The sequence below is a fragment of the Macrobrachium nipponense genome, chromosome 24, assembly GCF_015104395.2.
Source record: "Macrobrachium nipponense isolate FS-2020 chromosome 24, ASM1510439v2, whole genome shotgun sequence".
NCBI classification, from domain to species: domain Eukaryota; kingdom Metazoa; phylum Arthropoda; class Malacostraca; order Decapoda; family Palaemonidae; genus Macrobrachium; species Macrobrachium nipponense.
In genome coordinates this window covers 5,559,856-5,583,568 of record NC_061091.1, presented here as the reverse complement: position 1 = coordinate 5,583,568, position 23,713 = coordinate 5,559,856, and the positions used below count along the sequence as shown (strand labels likewise).

Genomic DNA, 23,713 nt, shown 5'->3' with positions numbered 1-23,713 from the left:
TCATCTTGAAATAAACACAATGTAGAAGAAAAAACATCTCCAACAAGAACATCAAGGATGCCTGAACTAAGAGCTTGTATGGACTGTGAAAAAAAACAGTAGTAAAGGAAAACACTGCAATACCCGGCCTTTTACAGGAAAACTGATCCAAGTAAAACCTACTTCTTTGTGGTCCTATTTGTGGAAGAAATTTGATGTCTAGCTGAATCCCTCCAAAAATTCAGTCACAGGTAATCAAGAATCACTGCTCTTAATTAAGGGATTTTGACGAAGGAAAAATCTATTTCTGGGGGAAGACCTGTGTCGCCCGGTGATTCCTGTAATTAGAATCTATTTATACTTAGAAACGCAAGCTACAGGTACTTTTCACTGGCAGACACAGGTCAAACCCAGAAAACACGTAATTAAAATTATGAGAATGTCTTCTAGCACTGAAGGGAAAATATATGTAGTACAAGATGTTTCAAGAATTTGGAAGAACTATGCACAAATCATTAACAAAGGATGAACACTGAATACTGACTTCAGTATGTATAGATATACAGATGAAGCAGTAAACATGAAAAAATGAGAGCAAAATCAAGAATCATCAGGAACAAGGGCAGGAAGTTGTTGCTTGCTTGAAAGAGACACAAGGAATGGCTTAAGTAACAGGCCAAGTGAGGTTCTTCTTCCTTTTGTGTGCGTGTGTGTCTGGATGGCTCCTGATTGCAAGATTAGGCATATGTAAACTGATGGGGTTGGGTTAAACTCATTTATATTAGCACTAGATTCAGGGCTAATTCAAATGATATATCTTGTTATATGGCAAGAATTAGCATAAAAAACAGGTTTTGCTATAGGAAACCTATTTTTGGTAGCTGGTGTGAGTCCTTAGAGTTACATTGGCAACACTACTAAAAACGTCCTTATTTCTATTTTTTGTCGGTACAGTACAAAATATGCTACAAATGTACATATATGTAGGTTTTGTTGTGCAGGTAGAGTACAGTGGAACCCACGTATTCGCGTTCTCGACATTCGAGGACTCACATATTTGCGGATTTCTCTACGGACCATATCTACCCCATTATTCGGGGGAAATTTGCATATTTGCAGTATTTTCCAAGGAGAAATATCCACGAATTACTGTATTTTCGTATCAATTTCATGATTAAATACACTTTTTGTGATAAAACTATTTTAAAAACCAGGTATAAGCATTTTTAGTGTTTTTTTTTATTTGAACCAACAAAATACTTAGGCAGTTTTAAGCGTTTTTGTAGGGGTTCTTAGTATTCGCAGAGTCTAGCTATTCATGGGGGGATCTGGTACACATCCCCCGCCAATACGGGACGCGGGGGGAAGTCCATGTACTGTATATTTAGATACTATTTAACTATTCTCAAAATAGCAGTAATATCTGATACTTTCTGTTAGATTTCTGAAACCATATCATGGATGAAGTAGTATGTAATGATTTTAGCCATGAAAGCAATGTCGAATATGTTACTATGTATATTGTAATATTAATTGTTTATACAGTATTTAAGGGTGTTATTCTAATAAAAATAATGATGCATGCAATTTTCTCTGGATGTGGTTACAAGAGTTGTAAGAAATTACATTAGTAATTTATATTTAAATTTAATGCTAATTTTTTAAAACTTATTAACAAGAGTACCCATAAAAACAAAGGTGGAATGACTGAACAATGTTCATGCAAAATACTACACTAATAACCTGCACTTAATGAAAAACTACTAATAGTAAACCACTAGGTTTGGTAATATTCTTAGGAATAACTGAACTAAGCAAAATCTATCTTTCTAAATCCTTCTCCTGCAGCTGACAGAGTATACCAAAGGCTAACTACATAGTATATATAAAAAGACAAGAAATTCTTACCTCAAGGAATCTTGCAAGGCGTGGGTCATTTGGCATATGTTCTGAAAGGTTGGTGAGCAGGACAGCCAAGTTGAAACCGATATCTTTAGCAGGATTATGGAAGCGTTCAGTGAACTCCACATAGTCAATTTTCCCATCGTGGTTAGTATCACAGCACATCAGAAGGAAGTTGATTTCCTCTCTGCAATAATATGAGAAGGAATGAGATATATTCCTAGTTATTATTCTTGTTCAATAAAATCTTACATTCCCTTGACAAACTAGATTAAATTCAGTATTTTCTGAGGGTCCATTTTCAACATTTTCATTTACTAATTAAAATCTTGTCAACATGACAAATTTTTTAATCAATTTGTATTTTTCACAGCTAACAAACCTGAGGTCTTAACAATAGGATAATCTTCCAGCGCTAGCTGGAAATCGGTAAAAACAATCAGACTGTAAAAACGAAGAATCTGTGGCATCTGGCAACTCATGCATATAAGCGGTGGATGTTTGGTCTTCGACCAAGCTAGGACCCCGTGGTACGCCAGTCTTTCTTTTACCGCCTTCAGGAGTAAAGTTTCGCTTCATTCTACTTTTCCAAGCCGGTTTTTTTTATTGTAGCCTATGCCTTATTTCTTTTTATTCAGCCTAGAAGTTCCGTGGACATCAATGTTTTAGACAAGCCTTCTTTGTTCCTCCAACTTGTTGTAGGCCAGGTTATTCATCATTCTCAACAAGTAGAACATGCTCCTGAATATGAATCATTTTCTTCCTAATCTTGGTCACTTGTAGCATATTGTTATAAACTTGGGTACTTATTTATTTACTGCGGATGTAGAGTATGGTTGGGGGTCACAGTTAATTCAGTCTGTAGTCATGAAGTGATGGGTTTTTTGTTAAAAAAAATTAATTTCTTTGGTACAAACCATCACTTTACGAAGTAGTTTGCTTCCTCACAAGTCCCCAGAGCTTGCAATGTGGTTAGACACAACTTAAAATGACCATTTTATCTCAATTTGATTGTTTTTGATCAGTTTCCAGCTAGCGCTAGAAGATTATCCTATTGTTAAGACCAAAGGTTTGTTCTGCGTACGAACAAAGAGACTTTGGGATCTCGGATTCTTCAATGTTTTTAGCATGAGGCAAAAGGAGGCTGAACTACCTGAGGACAGCCATAAGTGATGGGTTTGTACTACACAAAAAATAAACTTTGTTCCAAAAATTATATACTATTGCTTTCTGTAACCTGGAATATAAGTTAGATAGCAAATCAATTGTAAAACCAAAGAGTACATTCAACATTTAAAAATACTTACGTAGTATAATTCTTTTGCTGTTCCATTTTTTCTTTGAATTCCTTTGGTGTAACAGTTCCATCTTTGTTCATGTCTAATTCCTGTTTTAAATAGCCAAAAATACTAATGTTTAAAACAAAATATTGCTGGGAGTTATTGTGCAACATAACACACTTGACTTTGGGGGGTTCATCTATCTATAAAACAACAAATTGTGACATTTATAAGTTTTAAAAAATTAACTTTGTATGATAAATAAAAGAAAATAATCCCTAATAAGAAATTCTTTAAATCATAAAAAATACAAAGCTATGTAATTAAAATGCAAATGATTAGAATGTGAAGCATTTGAAAATTAACGTAAATTCTAATTTCAAAAACATCTTTTGTATCTGATATTAAACACATAAACTTAAAATTTCGGTACTTAACAAGAGCTAGGGAGGAAAAAATATACTGACTACATTTGTTGGCTTCCAGGGACAACTTCCAAACAGGCTGCTGGCCCTATTGTTTCCAAAAATCTTTTTTTTAAGACCTTTACTTTTATAATTTATAGCTACTTGTTTGCTGAGTACGACTGAACCCAGTTTCCTCTGCCTAATACTAAGATCAGTAAGCCACTGTGAAAAATACCATCATTTCGTGTAGCATTTTGTGCACATATACAATTGCATTTAAACAAGAAAGTACTATTACACACAAATATACTATGCTGTATATGTATACATACATACACACACATACACACATATATATGTATATGTATTATATATATATAATATATATATATATATATATCTATATATATATAGATATAATATATTATAATATTATATATAATATAATATATATATATATATATATATATATATAATTAACAGTATACATTTTATATGACTATCTAATAGAACAAACAATGCAGTACCATTTGCTCTTTACCTTTATCATTAAAACACATATCAAAAGTAAGCATGCATACTTTATTTTACACACACTATCTTTACGCACTACATATTATAACGCAACATTTATACAAGTTATTACACTACAGACACCACCCTACATTCAGTTTACAAACATTCCCTAAGTTTAAGGAATTCTACCTCCTACAAATCCATACTTTCAATTGCCAAACAAACATATACTTTATAGTATTCAAAATCCCAGTAAGAGCCACTGTTGTTGTTGTGAGAAATACTCAGGGGGCAATACTAACAGCAATATCTTTGTTGGATGATGATAAGCACAGTAAGCTACGAAATTCACTCAGATAGCATTATTAAGCAATAACAATGGCCCGCATATTAACCAACTAAAATATGGATGAGAATACACTAGGAAAAACTACTGAACATGCAAAATAATCCTACGTTTCAAAACAAGTTACATACGACATTTATATCATATCCGGGCTTCCTACATGATTCTTCGAATTAACATACTGTACATGTATGACTAGTACGTACATAAGCAAGTACAGTGCACAGATACATAAATACATACGTGTATACAGTTACTAAAAGTACACAAACATTTAAGCATTCTTTAATAATATAAAAAACAAAATAATTATGAAGCATTAAAACATGCCAATTGCTGCGAACAAGCAAGGTTGTATCCCATGGGTATTTTATTGGATATATTAAGATACATCAAATGGTTACAGATATTCTCGGGAAACTGGCATGTTGTGATGTATAGCAGAATCACCAGTTAAAATACCTGGGTACTTGAATGCAAGTGGGGAGGGGTGGGTGGGAGGCTGAATGGGATATTATTCATATTCTTCCTGTTGGAATCGATCTATTGGGTGTCACAAATGATCCCTATGATAGTTGAAGATAAAGTGAGACTGTCGCACTATTTCAATATCTTTCCCTTCTCTACTTAAGTCTTAATTCCTCAAATTTCTTCTATCTTGTCAAATGGCTGCTCCTTGTAACTGACTTTCCTCAACTTATGAAAGAAGTTTGAATTTTCAATTAGTATAGAACTTAAAACTTCACCCTCAGCTACGAATGACAAATTAGCACAAAGTTACAGCAGTACCTGACACTTCTCTTCTTGAATTTACATTACAGAAGTAGCTTTTATTTTACTGATAATTTCAGCTTATCAGTAGCAATTATAAACAAATAAACTTAATTTACATTTTATTTACAGAATATAACTACACATTTTCACATTTTCTTGACTATTATTGTGTTTTGAATGTCAATAAAAAGTTACATAACATACTATAAGGTGAAAATGGGTAGAAAATATACAAGCTACCAATTTCCACTTCAAGAGGAAAGCAATGACACTTAAGCTGTGATGTCGCTGGAACATAGCCGGGTAATGAACTAACTGAAATGCCTTAATACCTACTGCATTTTCTGGAAGAATCCAGAATATGGGGGTGATATGGGAGTGCAGTTTTTCGAAAATAGCAAGTATAATACTTCTATCAAACAGAGGAGGAAAATGAAACAATAAGTCTGCCAAACTACTAAAAAGTGTCCATAGTACAAGGCAGTATATTAGCAAGGGTGCATAAAATGAAAATGTAGTGTTTTCATTCTTTGAAAAACACCAGCCACCTACTGTTTACATAGTTTTGTGGACATTTTCAATTTAAAACAATTATATCATCATTCCAGTCAATGAGCTTTTACTTTTATCTTACCTCTTTACCCCTATAGCGAAAGACATTGCTACTGTACATTCAAATTTCAGCAGTTTTACAGATGGTGCATGTTGTGAATACTGAGGCAAGTACTACAAATATGTACAAACCATGTAATTTTTACCGTACAGTATTTTGCATATACAAACAAAAGTTCCATTTACAGCAGTCTTCATTTCTTTTATAAGCGAAAGGTATCAGTTACAAGCAAACAAAAACTTAACTTCTCAATATTAAAGCAAAACATCTCGGAAATTACAGGACACTAAACTATGTATTACACAAGATGAAAGCTTTAATGAGGATAGACGTTTTGATAAACTGGGATCGCTTCAATACTGATGCCAAAGTCACCATCAGTAATCAACACCTAAGTAATATGCTGACAGTCAACAGCGGTAGAAACCTCCTACTACTTCCTTATTAAAGGATGGGGAGCCAGGAAAGGGAGGGATGGGGTTACAAACCTGGAAAGTAGTTGAACTGGTGAGGTCCCTTAGTTTGAGGAACATATCGAAGTACCTCAGAATCAGCTAGAAATGTGAAAAAAATGGAAAACAAACACATAAGAATAGTCTTTCCCTAAAAATTGGTTAGCTATATTAATTATGGAAAATTATGAAACTGTGCGTGGCCACTGAATTGTCAATTGCTTTTAGTGACAATACAAAACTTAATCATTTCTTGGCATACAGTTAAATTTTCAAAATTTCTATTATTTGATCCTTGCTTTTCTATACACATCTAATGCAAGTGAAACTGATCATTCTGACTAAGTAATGTATTAAAACTGAAAGCATCTGAATTCAATGGCATTACTGCTGTGCGCCGGGTGCCGGTTCTACTGCTTCTAGTTGGGCCGTAGCTGCGTCCAGCCATAACAGTAGACAGTGTCTGCTGGAGAGTCGAAGTAATAATGTGTCTCTTGGGCTCGTAGATAATTGAAGATCATGTGTGGTATGGAAGATGTTGAATAATTTGAATAGTAAAAATGAAAATTTAGGTGGAGGATGCAAGAAGGGGCAAAATAGAGACTAACAAAAATGAAGAAAAAATGAAGAGGAAAAAAAACTTACTCGAGGGGGATGAAATTCTAAAAGATACAAAGATGTGATCATAAACAAGCAAGTCTCAAAAACACCATAAGCCAGGGACAAAGTCAAACCATGGAGGAATATAGCAGGAGAGCGCAAAGGGGGTCTAAGCTGACTGTGGTGGAACAGACACCCGGCCTGGGTCAGAGCGAGGGACACTCGAAGATTAGGACAGAAGCAGTGCCTGGGCTCTCTTTAGGCCAAGGTTGCGTGAGAGGTATATGGTTTTAAATAGTTGCAGTACTCATTTAAAATAGAAAAAAAAACGAAGATTGGCCTTTTTTTTTCCCCTGAGACCACTGTTCCAAGAAACAGTTATGCTACCAATAACCAAACCCGACATAAGAAAGGTATATTGTCTGTCAAAGAAGTGTCAAAATCTTCTTTCCTAGACCTTAGGAATTTCTATGCTGAAGAATACACTGTCTCCTATTTGTTTCTCCAGCTCACATTTAAACATGAACATAAATCTAGAATGTGGGTGTATATCTTGAAGACGTAAAAAAAATGTAAAGAAAAAAAAAACATAAAAAAGGCTGAACTTAAACATTTATATTTACTCAAAAGATTTTTTTCTATCAAATCTTCTCACTTACAAATATTTACAGCCCAATAATGTTATCCTTTTTACCATGAAGACACAGAAATGATATATATATATATATACTACTGAGTAGTATGCTTTAATTGTTTATATAAAACAAAATAGATCCCAATAATTTGGCTAAGAAAACCAAAAAAGGATTATGGCAAAATTCTCCTTATCTGTTTGCTAGTCAACCACTGCATTATCATATGAGTGAGATGATAAGCTTTTGTGAAAGTGCAGTCCAGAATAATTCATTTTCATATTTTGTCCTTCAGTATGTATTTCTTTTTATTTAGCCATTCCCTGTTTGAGCGATAGGAAATGGAATTGTTTTTCCAAACACAGAAAATGTATTTTCACCATTTAAGGGACTAAAACTTACTCATATATGCCTAAGTCTTGCCTTGGAATATTCCCACATACTGCAATCTCTCGCTTAGTAAATTCCTTGATCAACTGCCTGAAGGTATCAGAGGTCAAGTAACTCTCCCTGAAAGTTTCACTGTCACATCCACTGCCAACCGTAGCCTAGCTGCAATGCATAGCACCTCCTTGGTTGAAGACAGTTGCCTGATCACAGTCATTTTAACCATCTTATGCTGAACAAATACAATCTTACACTCCTAGTTTTGGTAGTTTATTTCCGTTTGTGAAATGAACACTACAGTTAGTTAACTTATCTCAAAACTGTGCCTCCATGGTAATGGAAACAAAACTGCACTGCAATTCTGCAAGTAACCATCAAATGAAAATTGTAAACAGGATAAAAAAATTACGGCTCTTGTTTGGCCATCTTAGAGGATTAAGGAAAAAGTATTGACACAACTGATCTGGTTGAAGGGATACATATAGTAGTGTGTTTGAGTTGGTATGTGCTGGTGATAACTGCTGAAGATGCAATGGTCTCGGGAGCTCTTTTGTAGTAGTACAGTAGTAGTGATAAGGTGTTGAGGAAGAGCCCCCAGCAGACTACCTGGAATGATGCTGATGAAGTGACCTCCTTGAGCCTCAAGAAAAGGTTGAAGAAACGAACTATCATCTGTTTTTGGTGATATATAAAAAAAAAAGAGAGAAAGAAGAAGAAGATGATGTTATTTTCTGGAATCTGTGCAATGCTCACCTGAAAAAGGAGTCCAGTGATAATCTAAAGATTCAATTATGCTTTTTAAGAGAGAATGTCCCATCACTTGAGAGGAAAATGCCAAAATAATTCACCTTTGGCACCACAAGAATTAAACTTCACAACAAGTAGTTTAAACAGAAGGAAAGTACCACTTATTACAACACTTTTTTCACGTTTTCCCATTAAAAAAATGACGTCAATGTAAAAAACTGAAAATCTATGGAATACAAACATGGAACAAATTTTCCTCGGAAATGCAGCCACATTCTCCTTTGTTTAAAGCTTTCCCGCTCTTGCAGCAAACACGTACTGGTTTCAAAGAATAAAAGGAGTGAGTTTCAAAACTCTTATAAGATAAATTATTGGCCACCTACACTAAAAGTACATAATGTATGAAAACACCATAATTGTATAACAAAAAATAAGCAAGTACATTATACAATAATTCATAGCAATGTAAGTTTTTCTTCTTTCAGACCATCAGCAAGTTCTGTTAGGCTGTTTAGAATTATTACTAACTGGAACAAAGTATTCAGAGTTTACCAAACTGTACCACCAGTTATCTAGCAATGTCCAAAAACCAGGAAAATGGGAACCTTATAGCTGAAAGAAATAAGGAATGGGTGTCGTGTAAAAACTATCACTCATCTGGACAAAACCGTGGCACACAGACAGTGCCATTTACCAACGCAGATTCTAAGAATTACTTTAATGCGCTGTACATAATGAAACTAAACAAGCTGAAGTTTGAATATAAAAATATATACACAGTATATATGTATATACGTAGTACAGTATATAGTATATACCTTATTCAAACTGCAACATATTTAATATTAATGGAGACAAACTAGAAGTCCGTATGAGAAGAGGAAGTGAATGAATTTTGGATTAATATCAACAAAATGAAATAATTACAAGGCTCTGTGAATTTTAAAAAACCACTTCCAAAATTAGCTATCTCACACTGATATCACGATTCAAAGTTACAACATACGCTATAATTTAACTTCACTATGCTGTTATGATTATAATTATCATCGAAATAAATAATGTAGCATTTCTGCAGCTTCTTTTTATAACTTACCACTTCTAATTACACTTATATATTTTCAGGATACAGCTGTAAATAAATGTACTTATAATAATCTAGAGTAGCTAGAGCATCATTATGTAATTTACAAACTAATCCAATTTTACTGGAATCCTAAAATTGTCTACAGTGTCCAAGAACTTTAAATTTCTATTCATCTATGAGGTATTGTGGTGCTATTAATATTAGTGGAATTTATAATATATATCATGATCCATTGTGCAGCAATCAAAAGTCAAGTCAACTTTTGAAGAAATATCTCATTATCAATTTTGTGTTGGTACAATGCAATGCTGTCTACATAAAAGTCCTATAGCTTCACACCACATACAACACCTATTAGACAAGTGATTAATGACAGTGATTCTGAATTGGTAACAAATTGCTGCACCTAAAATTAAAATAAAATTAAACTTGTAACTAAAACTGAAAAAGCTCATACAAGAAATCAATCTTTCACAAAAGTTAATCTAAATAAAAAAAACTTTAGATAAGCATTATTGAAAGAAGTTTCATTTTGTTTTTGAAGTTGACCTACAAATCTAATCTTACAACAAACTTCATTAATAGTTAATGAAATAGGTACTTTTCACTTATCACACAAAGCCCTGACCAACTGTCACTGTGATCCTCACCTCAACATTGGATGCACTTTCAACAAGGGTGTCGACCATCTGCTTTCCAATGGTACCATTTACAACATTACCTAAGGGAAGATAAAACACCATTTTCAGACTATGTACTGCAGTAAAAACACCTGCTTTTTACATTTCTCTAAGACAACAGCATATGTATAACAGCTGTTATGGCATTTATGTCTTTCTTGTTCTGATAAAAAGGACTGACCCTCAAGCATAGAAAGCATCATGATGACCATATCCTTCTGGAGGTTCAGAAGTTCTTTCAAGAGATCGACCTGACATGAGTGTTTGCTCAGTTTGTCTTGCATGTGGGCAAACAAGAAGAGGAAACCGCCTACTGCATCCCACAACCTGGAGTGTGCCAACGTTTGTTGGTTACCCACGCAAGGACCTTGAATAACTTCAGTGAGGGTGTTGAAGACCTGAAAATTTTAAGTACAAAGTCCATGAGTTGACTCTTTTCTTTATTCTGCTCTTGAATAACATAGTCTAAATCAAAGCGAGACAACAGAAAATGTTTCAATAATATTTTATATTTCACTTCAGATTCACAACTGTACTTTTCCTAATTTATTTGTGTGAATTTCTAGTTGTAACAAGCATATGGAAATAGTCATAAGACAGGTGATGCCTATTTATAGGTGGTCTACCTGCTGCACCAACCAAAAGCTTTAATTTCTTAAAACTGTTAATCTTCTGTCTCTACTGGGAATCACTAAACTACAAAAACAAATATTTCAATTTGACTTATGGCTAGAGTTGTCTTCCTGCCTTTTCCTGACACTACTTAGTGAAATAAAATATGAAGATACATAATCGTCACTAACATTTCTATGGTAACACAATCAAGCAAATACCATTTCAATAAAAAATATAAATATGTATAGGCAGTCCCCGGGTTACGACGTTCCTAGGTTAAGGCACTTTTCAATTATATTCATCAGAAATTATTTCCAGGGTTACGACGCCTACAATGCTGATCTGGCAGATGAAATAAGACACCAAAAATGCAAAATAATCAATATTTGAAGTTTTTTTATGTAAAATGCAATAAGAATGCAGTTTACAAAGTTTTCAATGCACCCCAAGCATTAAAAGTAAGGTTTTCTTAGGGTTTTTTATGATATTCCGGCTTACAACGATTTTCGGCTTACAACGCGTCTCAAGAACGGAACCCCCATCGTAACGCAGGGACTGCCTGTATATATTTTTGAAATAAAAAACTTGAAATCACATTGTTAACACTAGTACCAGACAATTATTACCTTTACGGTCAACCCCCACTATTCGCGGACTCACAGACTTGCCTATTCACAGATTTTTCTATGTACCATATGTGCCCATTATTTGTGGGAAATTCGCATATTCATGGTATTTTTCCCTGAGAAATGTTCACTAATTACTGTATTCTCATATTTTTGTGACTAAATGCACTTTTTGTGATAATACTATTAAAATACTCAGGTATACTGGTAAGTCTTTTTAGTTTTTTTTTGTGTTTTAACTATCAAATTAGGCAGTTCTAAGTGTTTTTAAAGGGTTTTAAGTATTTGCAAATTTTAGCTATTTGCTGGGGGGTCTGGTACCCATCCCCCTAAAATATGGGGGGTGGGGGGTCTACTGTAATACAATACATCAAAATTCGGGCATAGAATGCTCTTATCAACCAGAATAAGCAATCAAGTTATTCTTACAGCAGGTGAGACAGAGTATACATTTTGGGAGAGTCTTAAGTAAGTTTTAATAATATTTGGTCTCTGCCCATGGAAAAAAGAACGGGTTTGTACTTGTATCCATGAAATTATGGTTAAACATAACTATACTCTGTTTTTTTCCATCTGTCCATCCGCCTGTGGTGTTTGCGCATGGTAACACTGCGTCCAGGGCTTTGAATAATATCCTATTTCGAATATTAACGGTGTAATTCGCATACAGTAAATTATTAAAACACTTTTCAGTTGCAAATGTACACCTAGATATCCTTTTATTTACCTAAAACTTACACATAGCGTAACTATTTAAGGCCCGGGATGCAGTGTTACCATGCGAAAACACCACAGGCGGATGGACAGATGGAAAAAACAGAGTATATATACTAAAGCTTAAAAATGCCAAATATCACTACGACACTTCACCTGACTGGCTACACCAATGGCTTTGAAGAAGTTCGTTTTTCCTGCAGGATCAATGATCTCCTTTGAGGAGTAATGCCAGTAGAAGTCCATGATGGATTCCTGAAGACGCAGCAGGTAGTCAACAGTACAATTGATAACATTGACAGTGGTTGTATTTCCAGCTTGTGTCCTCAGGTAGTTCTGCCAGTCTGAAAGGCAAATTCAAGTTGGAATGGAAAAAAGTCAAGAAACTAAACTCTGACTTGTGGAACTTACTCTAGCCATGGAAAGCTTTACACATAAAGATGAATGAAGGTCTGGTCATGATACTTGAGAAGGATGAGTAAAAGATAAAACTCAACTTTCAATTTATCCACAAACATCTAATGCACCATCATATTACAGACAGGAAATAAGGATAGTACTGTATAAGATAATTCATTGTCACTTTCCTGTAAAAAGGGATTTTGACGTAAGGAAAAATCTATTTCTGGGCGATTGGTTCGTGTCGCCAGCGAAATATCCTTTAATCCATTATTTCTAAGGTAAATGTACTAACACATACCAGAGAATAAATAAAATAAAGAAAAGGTCAGTACAACTGACTCGCTCACCCTCCAAGAGGGTGTCGGTATGAACACTATGGCGAGTGAGACCACTACCACGAACCGCTTGCCAATAGAAATCTCCCACTACAAAATCCCCACAAGAGGGGAGCCGACCCACAGAGTGGGCAGCAACTACTACTACTCCATCCCATGCTGCCGACTGCTGCGCCTCTGGTGGCCATCCTGAAGTTAGCAGACAATCTTGAGCGATGGGATGGGCAGGGCGGGATTTCGCTGGCGACACGAACCAATCGCCCAGAAATAGATTTTTCCTTACGTCAAAATCCCTTTTCTGGGCTCAGTTCGTGTCGCTGCGCGAAATCGTACCAGAGAAATAGCACAAGATTGTAAAGAATAAAATCAAATAGACAAAAAGGGTCTCAAATAAAAGAAAACATAAAATAAAGAAATATAATTGCTAATAGATATACATATACACAATGATACAAAAATAGAAATATTACTTAAATTTAACTTAATGCTAATAATATTTCTTAAATTTAACTTAAATTTAACATATATACAGGGCTTACATGGAATATATGTTGAAATCAGTATCTGTGTATAGATATTATGTACAAAGAACTTAAAGCAATTATAACAATAAATTGAATAGAACAAACTTCAATAATAACATAAAAAAGGGAATGTATATGACTTAATATACAAAACCCGTAACCATTGTACATACGATGTGTCCCCTAGCATAAAAATAAGGGGATCACATCAAAGAGATCATTATATACAATCAATTGTGAGTGACCCTAGCAAAAAAAATAAGGGGCACCCACTATACCATCACAAGAGCAGCTAAGACTCAAGGTAAACGTAGATGAACATGGCAGGTATAGACGAACTGTTGGGTGAGATAGGTAGAAAGGAGGACTGGATCTTCTACTAAAGATTAAGCAGAGTCGGGGGAAACTATGTTACCCGCCGCAACTGCTGAAAATTTCAGAGCTTCCAAGGACTTTAAGTAATGACGCTTAAATACTGTCGGCGATTTCCAACCAGTATATTTTTTCAACTCATCGAAATTCATATGTTGGAAATAGTTAATTGAGGTGGCTACTGCCCTGACATCATGTGCTTTAGGGAAGGAGTCAGGATTGGCTTGCTTAATAAAGTACAGGATCTGCTGCCTGATGCCTTTAATAGATAAAGTACCACCTTTTTCTCTCTTAAAGAGAGGACCCGATGAGGATGAGGAGGTCCTGGACAGAAAGGCTCGTAAGGTCGATACTGGGCAAAGAGAAATATCTTGTGGAAGGGGTACAACCTTCCATGGTTCCCACCTCATCAAAGGATCTTCATTCTTTGCTATAAAACTACGTTCCGGAGAAAGTAGCACTTCCCCTGTGGGAAGAAATTCAACATGATCCGGATCCCTGGATAATGCCGACAGTTCTGAAATTCTAGCTCCTGAAGCCAAGCTTAATAAAAATAGAGTTTTTCTTAAGAGCATTATAAATGAACATGTGTCATTATCAGTTTCTGAAGCCAGCTTTAGAACATCATTTAAGAACCATGATACTGACGTAGGCCTTACAGAAGGTCTAAGTCTAGCACAAGCCTTGGGAATAGACGAGAAGTAGGAGTCTGTCAAGTCTATGCTGAAACCAAATTGAAAAATCTTTTTCAAGGCTGACTTGTTTGTCGTAATAGTGCTAGCTGCTAAGCCTTTTTCAAATAAAGATCTGAAAAAGGATATAGCTGAATTGATTGTCATGATTCTAATATCTGATTCTCTCAGGAAGGTTGCTAACTTTTTGACTGCAGCATCATACTGTCTCAAAGTTGAATCTCTTTTATCAGATTCCAAGAAGAGAATATTTTGAGGATCAATATTCGCATCTCTTTTAGCTGCAAACTTCATGAAATCCATAAAGTTAGGGTTTTGAGAATTCCTGAGGAAGCGAACACAGTCTTCGTTTGCACTGACTGGGAGAGCCTGGGATTGGGAATTCGAAGAGGACGAAGACCCAGTTCTAGAATTAGAGGATACCAATTGCTCTTCGGCCAGTCTGGGGCTACTAGAGCCACTTGACCCTTGAACGTCCTGAGTTTGTTCAGCACCTTCAGGAGAAGATTCACTGGAGGGAAGACATAAATCTTCTCCCAGTTGTTCCAGTCTAGGGCCAGGGCGTCCGTGGCATAGGCCAGAGGGTCCAGGTTGGGGGCCACATAACATGGGAGTTTGTGGTTCGCTTGGGATGCGAAGAGATCCACTTGCAGACCTGGAACTCTCTGAAGAATCCACTGGAACGAACTGTTGTCCAGTGACCATTCCGATTCCAGAGGAACTGATCGGGATAGAGCATCTGCTATGACGTTTCTCACTCCAGCTATATGGGTGGAGGAGAGGTGCCAACTGAACTTGTCCGCCAGGGAGAAGATGGCTACCATGACATGATTTAGATGACGTGATTTGGAGCCTCCCCTGTTTATACAATGGACTACCACTGCGCTGTCTAAGACTAGCTTTATGTGGGAGTTCTTTGGCGGACGTAACCTTTTTAGAGTCAAGAACACCGCCATTGCTTCCAGTACGTTTATGTGAAGCTGACGGAACTGGGGTGACCAAGTTCCTTGAACCTTCTTGAACTGAGAATATCCTCCCCAACCGCTTAACGAAGCGTCTGTGTGGATGGTAATCCCCGGAGGAGGAAACTGAAGGGGTACTGATATTGAACAAGTTTCTTGACTTTTGCCCAGGGCGTAGACGATTCCGTAGAATCTGAGGGACTGAGGATAATTTGTCCCTGGACCTGACATTTGCTCGTGAGCGCCAGATTCTGGTTAGGTCTTTCAGTTTGGCTTTCATCAAGATGTTTGTCACTGATGCAAACTGGAGTGAACCCAGAATCCTTTCCTGGGTTCTCCTTGAAGCGAGTTTGTGTCTTAGAAATTGCTTTACTGACTTCGCTATTTCTTTCCTCTTGGCTGATGGAATCGACAGAGTATGGGAGGATAGATTCCATTGAATGCCCAGCCACTGAAAGTTTGATTCCGGAGTGAGTCTTGATTTGGTCCTGTTTATCTTGAAGCCTAGATATTCCAGGAACCGGATTGCTTTCAGTGTTGCTTTGTGACATTCCTCGACTGTTGGAGCCCAAATTAGCCAATCGTCGAGATACGCTACTACCATAATCCCTTGCGATCTTAGTTGTTGGACGACTACTTCCGCCAACTTCGTGAACACCCTGGGTGCTACGTTGAGACCGAAGGGAACTACCTTGAAGGAGAATGCCTGATCTCCTATCTTGAAGCCCAGATACGGGCGAAAGTGTCTTGCAATAGGGATATGACAGTATGCGTCTGTAAGATCGATAGAGGTGGTGACGGCCCCACGGGGAAGCAAGGTCCGCACCTGCGAGATGGTGAGCATCTTGAACTTGTCGCAGCGAATGGCCAAGTTTAAACGGGACAAGTCTAAGATTACCCTTCTTTTTTGTGAGCCTTTCTTTGGAACGCTGAACAAGCGCCCTTGAAACTTTAATTTGTTGACTCTCGCTATTGCTCCTTTCTGAAGGAGGTCCTCCGCATACTCCGTCAATTCTTTGGATGGAAGTTGGCGGAAAGGTCTGGGTGGGGCGGATTCGCCACCCAACTCCAACCCAGGCCTTTCGACACAATGCTTTGTGCTCATTTGCTGAATCCCCACCGGTGGCGGAAGAGAAACAGCCTCCCTCCTACCTGGAAGTCCTCATTGATGTTGGTAGCCTCCGCGGCCTCCCCTGAAGTGTTTTCCTCTATTAAGGGACCCTCCCGATCCTCTCTGACGAAAGGATCGCTTACCTCTGCCTCCCTTACCCGAGCGGTCATACTTCTGAAAGGCCTGGCCTTCGAACGCTTGGTTGAAGGCTGGGGAGACAGCGTAAGAGGTGGAAGGTTGAGGCTGGGGGGAAATCACATAAATAGGCTGTGATTGGGCCTTGGAGGTAGAGGGTTGGGCTGCCTGCACCAACGGAACAGCCGAAACAGGCTGGGCAAACCGTTGCTGTTTCTTTTGGTAAGGCTGGAAACGTCTGGGTTTCTTCTGAGCCTTACCCCTGACAGCTTGATCTTGGCGTCTCTTTGCAGTGAGACCCCAACGATCCTTAAGGCTTTGGTTAAGCCTCGTAGCCTCTGCCTGGACCTCCTTTACCATTGCATCTGGGAAGAGGTCTGCTCCCCAGATGTTTGATGAAAGCAACTTATTCGGTTCATGCCGAATAGTTGCTTCTTGGAGGACATGCTTCCGACAGTTTGTTCTGGCTGTGGCGAACTCGAACATGTCAGACTGCACCGTTTGAGTCAGTGACTTGGTGATTAGCTTGAACAGTGGCTCGGAACCATAAGAAATGGTAGCCACCTCAGTCATGGCCATGGTGTTGAGAGACCTGGCCAGCCTAGACTTGGCATCAAACTCTGCCTGAATGAGGCTATCTGGGAGTCTAGGCAGCTTCTCACCAAACTGCTCCATAGCACAGTCTGGTTTGAGTTGCCCGCAGAAAAAGTGTTGGGCAGGTCTTCCCACAAATCTCCGGTTGAGGGAAGTAAAGGAGATGCAGGTCCGCTTCCTTTAGCTGCGGTAACGAGTCCCCCTTTTGGGTGGGCCGCTGGAATAGTGACCGTAGCAATCTTTGTAAGGAAAGGAAGCGGAGTACCCTCTTCCATTGTGAAGATTGTGAATGGACTCTTAAAAGGCTGTATTTTAGTGTTTGAACAATCCATGTCCTCTAAGCACCTGAGCCATTCTCTTTGAGCCTGGTCACGTGAATAGAGGACTGTCTCTTTAGGGACCTTATCATCTCGCGTCATGGCAGCGGCGGTGAGCCTGGCGTAGCCGATGAACGGCGGTTGGAGATCTTCCGGTAGAACTCGAAGTCCTCAATCCTTCGAGTTCCACACTCCGGGATAGAAATAAGCCCGTCTTGGAAGGGGGCGTATGACGCCACTCTCCAGGGATTGTTCATGCTGAACGGAGGCAGAGAGTCATATGGTGGCAACTGAGCTATCCCTGTGCCGAAAGGTGGGGGAGTAGCTAGCGGAGCTTGGCTTAGTCCGGCGATAATGTTATCCTGGGAGTTGATCCTATCAGACAACCGGGAGAACATCTGTTCCATACTGTTCTTGAGAGACCCAACCAGATCCCCCATGTGTTGCAACAGGCCAGCATTGGGATCCAAAGCCGGAGCTGCTGCGGAGGTGGACGGGTAGCTCTGAACAGGAACCAAAGGAAGTGGAGAAACGGTTGACTCCGCTGGAGTGTGTGATCTCTCCTTGGAGGATCTACTCCTTGAGGATTTGGAGCCGGACCCAGAAGCTCTAGACCTCTCTGCTCCGGGGTTTGTAGCCGGAGACTTGCGAGATGTTGACGCCGACGACGTCTTTTTAGACGACGACGACGTCTTACTCAAGGTTTTAACCACCGTTTGTCCTTTGACCTTAGGTCTAACAGAAGCATCAGGAGAAGTATAAAGTTCGGCTCCTGTAAAGCCTTGGAAGGAAGCTGGAGAGTTTGCAGGAGTAGAAGATCCAGTGGCGCCCAAGGGAAGCCCTTGGGCGTCCAACGTACTCACCTCGACCAACAGGTCGTCAACACCTACCATCGGTTCAATGTTTAAGTCCAGTGTCGCGACTTCCGACGAGATGTCTTGGCCTGGATCAGTCAACGAAGCGGCGAGCTGCTGCTGAATTAGCGCAATAGTCGGGGCCGCCTCTGCTGGGTCGACGTAGCCCGTTGACTTGCCGCCGGGGAAGATCAGGACCGCCAACCTCTTCTCAAGTATGTATGGCTGACCCTTGGCGGCGTTCTTCCCAAAACCGCCGACCCAGGCCCGCAGGGTTGCCAGTGCGGTGTCTCTAACAGCCGGAGCCTGGAAGAGAGGGTATTTGTTAGTATTTTAAGATTAAACTTAAAATTAAAACTTAAGTAAAAGGTTAACTTAAAATTATAAGGGATGCGAGATCCCATATAAAATTAGCTTAAGTTTAAGATAAGATTAAAATTAAACTTAAGAACTATAATCTTGTAGGGATTGGCTAACGGAGTTGGAAATACTTACCCCGTCTAAGAGCTGGCTCACCAGATCATAGCAAATTGTGCAGGTCTCGTGAAACCAGACTTGGAGGTTCCCGTGCGGAGTCGCGCATGGAGCATGGGACCGGCAGACTTCATGCCCACAGGGGTCCTGGAGCATGGCATTGCATCCCGGATGCTCACAGTTGGTGGTCTGTAAGTGAAAAGACACATGAGCATCCTAAAAGATATCACTTACAGGCTAAAGGTTAAAAGAACTCCGCTGCATGCCGGAGCGCGAAAAAATTTCGGGCATAACCCCTCCCTTACCGCCTGAATAGGCTATAACCACGGAGAGATCCGGTGTGAGCATGCAATGGAGGGAAGGTTTAATGTAGCTTAAATTAAACTTAATATAGTTTAAATTAAATACTAATCTTAAACCTATAAACATGGGACGTACCGGACTAAGTCCGGTGCGTGGCGGAGCGTGTCGCGATATCAGCGCGACGGAGTGGTTAGTAGAGACCAACTGTATGCCGCAGTCCGCCCGTCAGGGTGAACTAGCACCTTTCCACGTGGATGCCGGAACTCCGGTAGATAAAGAGCCCCAGTAAGGTGGGAAAGGGCGAGAGGGCAAACAGACTCGCGCTAGCAACGGAGCGACGGAGTAACGATGGAGGGGGGGAAAGGCCAGTCCCCCCCCCCCCTTTGCCATCCGAGCGTACCGAGAAGCTGGAGAGGTCGAGTCCAGTCTGGGTCTGTCCCGTCCCCCTACTCCCTCCGCCTAGGGGGAGAGGGAGGCAGGCCCGGGTATGTGGAGCGAGCGTGGGCAGACCAACCCTCCCCCCGGCCCTATGGAAGAGCGGGAGGAGGGAAAGATGACTGGACAGGCGTCTGGCTGCTCCGTGATCACGTAGTGACCACGGAGCGGTAACAAGAGATACAATGAAACAATAAAGCCTAGGATACACAACCGACTGATCAGAGAGATGCTATAGAGAAGCAACCGAACTGAAGAGCGGAAGCATATGGGACCAATAGGACATAACCTAGGCTAGGTGAAGCCAGACGCCGTACACTAACGTAAAACATAATACATAATTAAACAAAATTACTAAACGTAAAGAAAGAAAATAAAACAGTAGGAGAAAAAATCCAGGAGTGTACGACTAACCCGAAAGAAAGTCTACCACTCAAAGCTAGCCGGGGCCGATACTAAGAGCTGTGGCTAGGGTCTGGATGGAAGATGCCTACGCAAGGTGAAAAAGACATGCATGCATGACATAAACCCCGTAGGCTGTACCCTTAATATAAATAGGATAACTAATAACAGAGCGTAATAAAGTAAGGGAAGGTTCTGGGTATGGAAGACCAAGAACGAACCCGCCACGAGGCAGAACCATGCTGCCATGCTTCCGACCTAGAGCTCGTATTTATACCTAAAAAACGGCAAATACTGACTCAAGGCCGGAAAAAACCAAATAGCAATAAACACTGATTACTTAACTTAGCTGCTGCAATGGCTGTACGCTCCATGATGAATAAATCCAGTAAAAAAGGGCACAAAAACACAGAGCAAAAAAGGGCACGTGTATACGTTGTGCGCTAACTGAAAAGGATGGCCACCAGAGGCGCAGCAGTCGGCAGCATGGGATGGAGTAGTAGTAGTTGCTGCCCACTCTGTGGGTCGGCTCCCCTCTTGTGGGGATTTTGTAGTGGGAGATTTCTATTGGCAAGCGGTTCGTGGTAGTGGTCTCACTCGCCATAGTGTTCATACCGACACCCTCTTGGAGGGTGAGCGAGTCAGTTGTACTGACCTTTTCTTTATTTTATTTATTCTCTGGTATGTGTTAGTACATTTACCTTAGAAATAATGGATTAAAGGATATTTCGCGCAGCGACACGAACTGAGCCCAGAAATAAAATATTCAAAGTAAACTTTAATGTATTTTAATTATTAAAAATACTTTACAATGTAATAAATATACATATGGCTTGTCTTTGTAATGGAAAGTATTTAAACTGAATCTAAAAATATCCACACCATACAAAATCACAAGTTCCAAAACATACCAAGATTATGGCCTTCACAGGTGAGTTGGATGAACCTGAAGAGAGCACAGGTGAACTCAGCATCATGCATGTTCTTCTCTCCGGCACATCCATCAGCACCCACACCAAGACCTTCAGCCTTAGTGTTCCTCTCAAAGGCATCAAGATCCAGTACCGAGCAGGAGTTCATCAAACCAGCGATGGATAAGAAGAATGAAGCATCTTTCTTTTCCTTCAGGTAGTTCAGCATGGTCTGAGGAAAGTGGGTATATCAGTAAAGCATACTATTTCACACTGGTCATTTCTGTATCCCATATCATAGCCATAATTTTGTAATAATATAATAAAATGTTTTTAAAAAAGAAACTTCTTAAAAAGGAAACCATCATTAACGTAAAAGTTTAATATGCTAGAAATTCAAGTCGTGACCTAATCAACTGGAAAGGGTTAATTATAATATAAAAAAATCAGTTGAAAAATACTTTAAAAGAATCCTTTGAATCATACTTTCATATGATGAAGAAACATACTCGTCGCAGATATAAAAGTTTGTGCACTGCAAATTTTAAAATTAATTTTGTTGAATAACTTTTCTATTTTCCTACATTCCACTGAGAAGAAAAACTTCATTGAAGTCTTGGTAAGGCATTACATTTGTATTTGTGTATACTTACAGCCTGAATGTCAACGTTGCCTCCTCTCAGAATGGAAATACCCAGCTCAAGTGTTCTCATCACCATATCACCTGGCTGACCTCTGGACGCAGATATGTGAAGGAGGACCATCTCCGCCACACCACGGTTAGAAAGACGAGCTTGATGGAACAGTAACTTTTGCTTCTCCAATTCTTGCTCCTGAGAGAAAGCAAAGTTTCATGTACCCAAATGTACAGTTCAAATCACTTCCTACTATTCATGTTGGATTTCCAGATATATAAAAACAGCATTTGCAGAAATATAATGAGGAAAATTATGGATACTCGAACCCTATTTTTTCTGCAAACTGCATTTAAAATTAATAAATTATAGACTAACCATAATGTATCCTAGTAGTAGTATATATTTTAAATGTTGAATATAGCAATAACCTTCTAAGGTGATAAAATAGCTATGCAACAATGTCAGAACAGAAAAACTTTTTCATTACAATTTTCAGTAGTAAAGTTTCAAATCAGTATAAAGTCAAATATTATATATATATTATATATATAGATATCATAATATAACTTAAATTATATATATCTATATATATATATATTATATATATATATATATATAATATACTATAATATATGTATATATATATTTGAAACTTTAAAAATGTTATCAAAATCTGGTAAAACTTATATCAATCTATCATAAAAAAGTACAGTTACACATAACAAATACAAATATCTAAGAGTAAACACAGATGTGTAATAAAAATACAGTAATATTAAAACCTATTGTCTCCAGAGCTTACGCACACACTATTCAACACCACATACCATAAGATCCTCCATGGTCCGTGATCGACCACGGTGGGGAGCATGTATACAAAAGATACAAAGGAAAGGTCAACGTGAAGAATTCATTATAATTGAAAAGCATTTAAATGATGTACGTACTGAAATATCAGACAACTTTCTTTTTATACGATTTGGATTATAAAAGGTTTCCTCTATCCTATTTATAAAAAGAAATGGAATTCATCAACGTCCATTTTAGTGGACTGCATCTAAAGTACTCTACTGCAATTTACTGATGATTTTCACATAACCTTAAGAGTAAGGTAATACGTATAATGAAATACAGTTCACAGCTGCAAGTACATCAATAAGAATGCAAATGGATTTGAAGCTGGCAGTGAATATTCTGTTTACATCATCAACCATCCAAACCAAAATTTAAACCTCATTCCTTACCATGAATAACAAATGCCTCTTACCGGACTCAATCCTACATTGCTAATAAACAAATGAAAGACTTGGCTAATGCTCTTAATTTCCAGCATTTTTATGCATTAATAATTTTTCTATAACTATTTATAGTATATTTGACTAGCCTTCGACATTAGTCTTACTGCAAATAGATAAGAATTTGTCATGCAATTACCGTTCCTAATCTCTTCAGTCATTTTATTTACAGAATATGCAAAACGAACAAAAATCCATATCTATATACAAACAGCAAAGTTAAGCACTGTACATATGCAATTCACCTATAAGTGACCCATTAAACATTATTTCAATGTTAAAAATCTCAACTCTTTGTTACAAAATTCATGTTCAAGAATTATTTTATTCTATTGTCAGTTACAATTACAGTGTACTGCAATGAAAATGAGGAAAACAGCCAGCAGCTTTCCAACTGTTGAAATACACTGACGTGTTCATTTATCAATATGAATCAATTTAATCAGACCACAGAGTTCATTTTCTTTACGCAGAGACTGGGTCAAAGATTCGACTTGAAATGTGGGAAACAGTGTCAAGTTGACCTGAAGTTGGACAGGAAAATGGAAACAATGCAGTTATCTTAACAATACCTGCAGTGCATGGACAAGCTAAACTTTT

At 38.4% G+C, this 23,713-nt stretch overlaps 1 protein-coding gene across 26 annotated transcripts in view; it reads right to left on the bottom strand.

Annotated features, from left to right (window-relative positions):
• Positions 1–23,713, bottom strand: part of LOC135205294 (ryanodine receptor-like) — a 339,398-nt gene that overhangs the window by 34,027 nt on the left and 281,658 nt on the right. For 23 of the 26 annotated variants that reach the window (XM_064235691.1, XM_064235765.1, XM_064235807.1 and 20 more), the window contains 8 exons: positions 21,834–22,013; positions 21,181–21,412; positions 12,514–12,701; positions 10,584–10,800; positions 10,373–10,443; positions 6,306–6,371; positions 3,189–3,268; positions 1,888–2,068 (listed from right to left, as the gene is read on the bottom strand). In XM_064235691.1, coding sequence (XP_064091761.1) covers positions 1,888–2,068; positions 3,189–3,268; positions 6,306–6,371; positions 10,373–10,443; positions 10,584–10,800; positions 12,514–12,701; positions 21,181–21,412; positions 21,834–22,013 — 1,215 coding nt within the window. Of the gene's footprint in view, positions 1–1,887; positions 2,069–3,188; positions 3,269–6,305; positions 6,372–8,494; positions 8,561–10,372; positions 10,444–10,583; positions 10,801–12,513; positions 12,702–21,180; positions 21,413–21,833; positions 22,014–23,713 lie in introns of all 26 variants that reach the window. The other 3 variants (XM_064235711.1, XM_064235852.1, XM_064235868.1) reach the window with 1 other exon arrangement.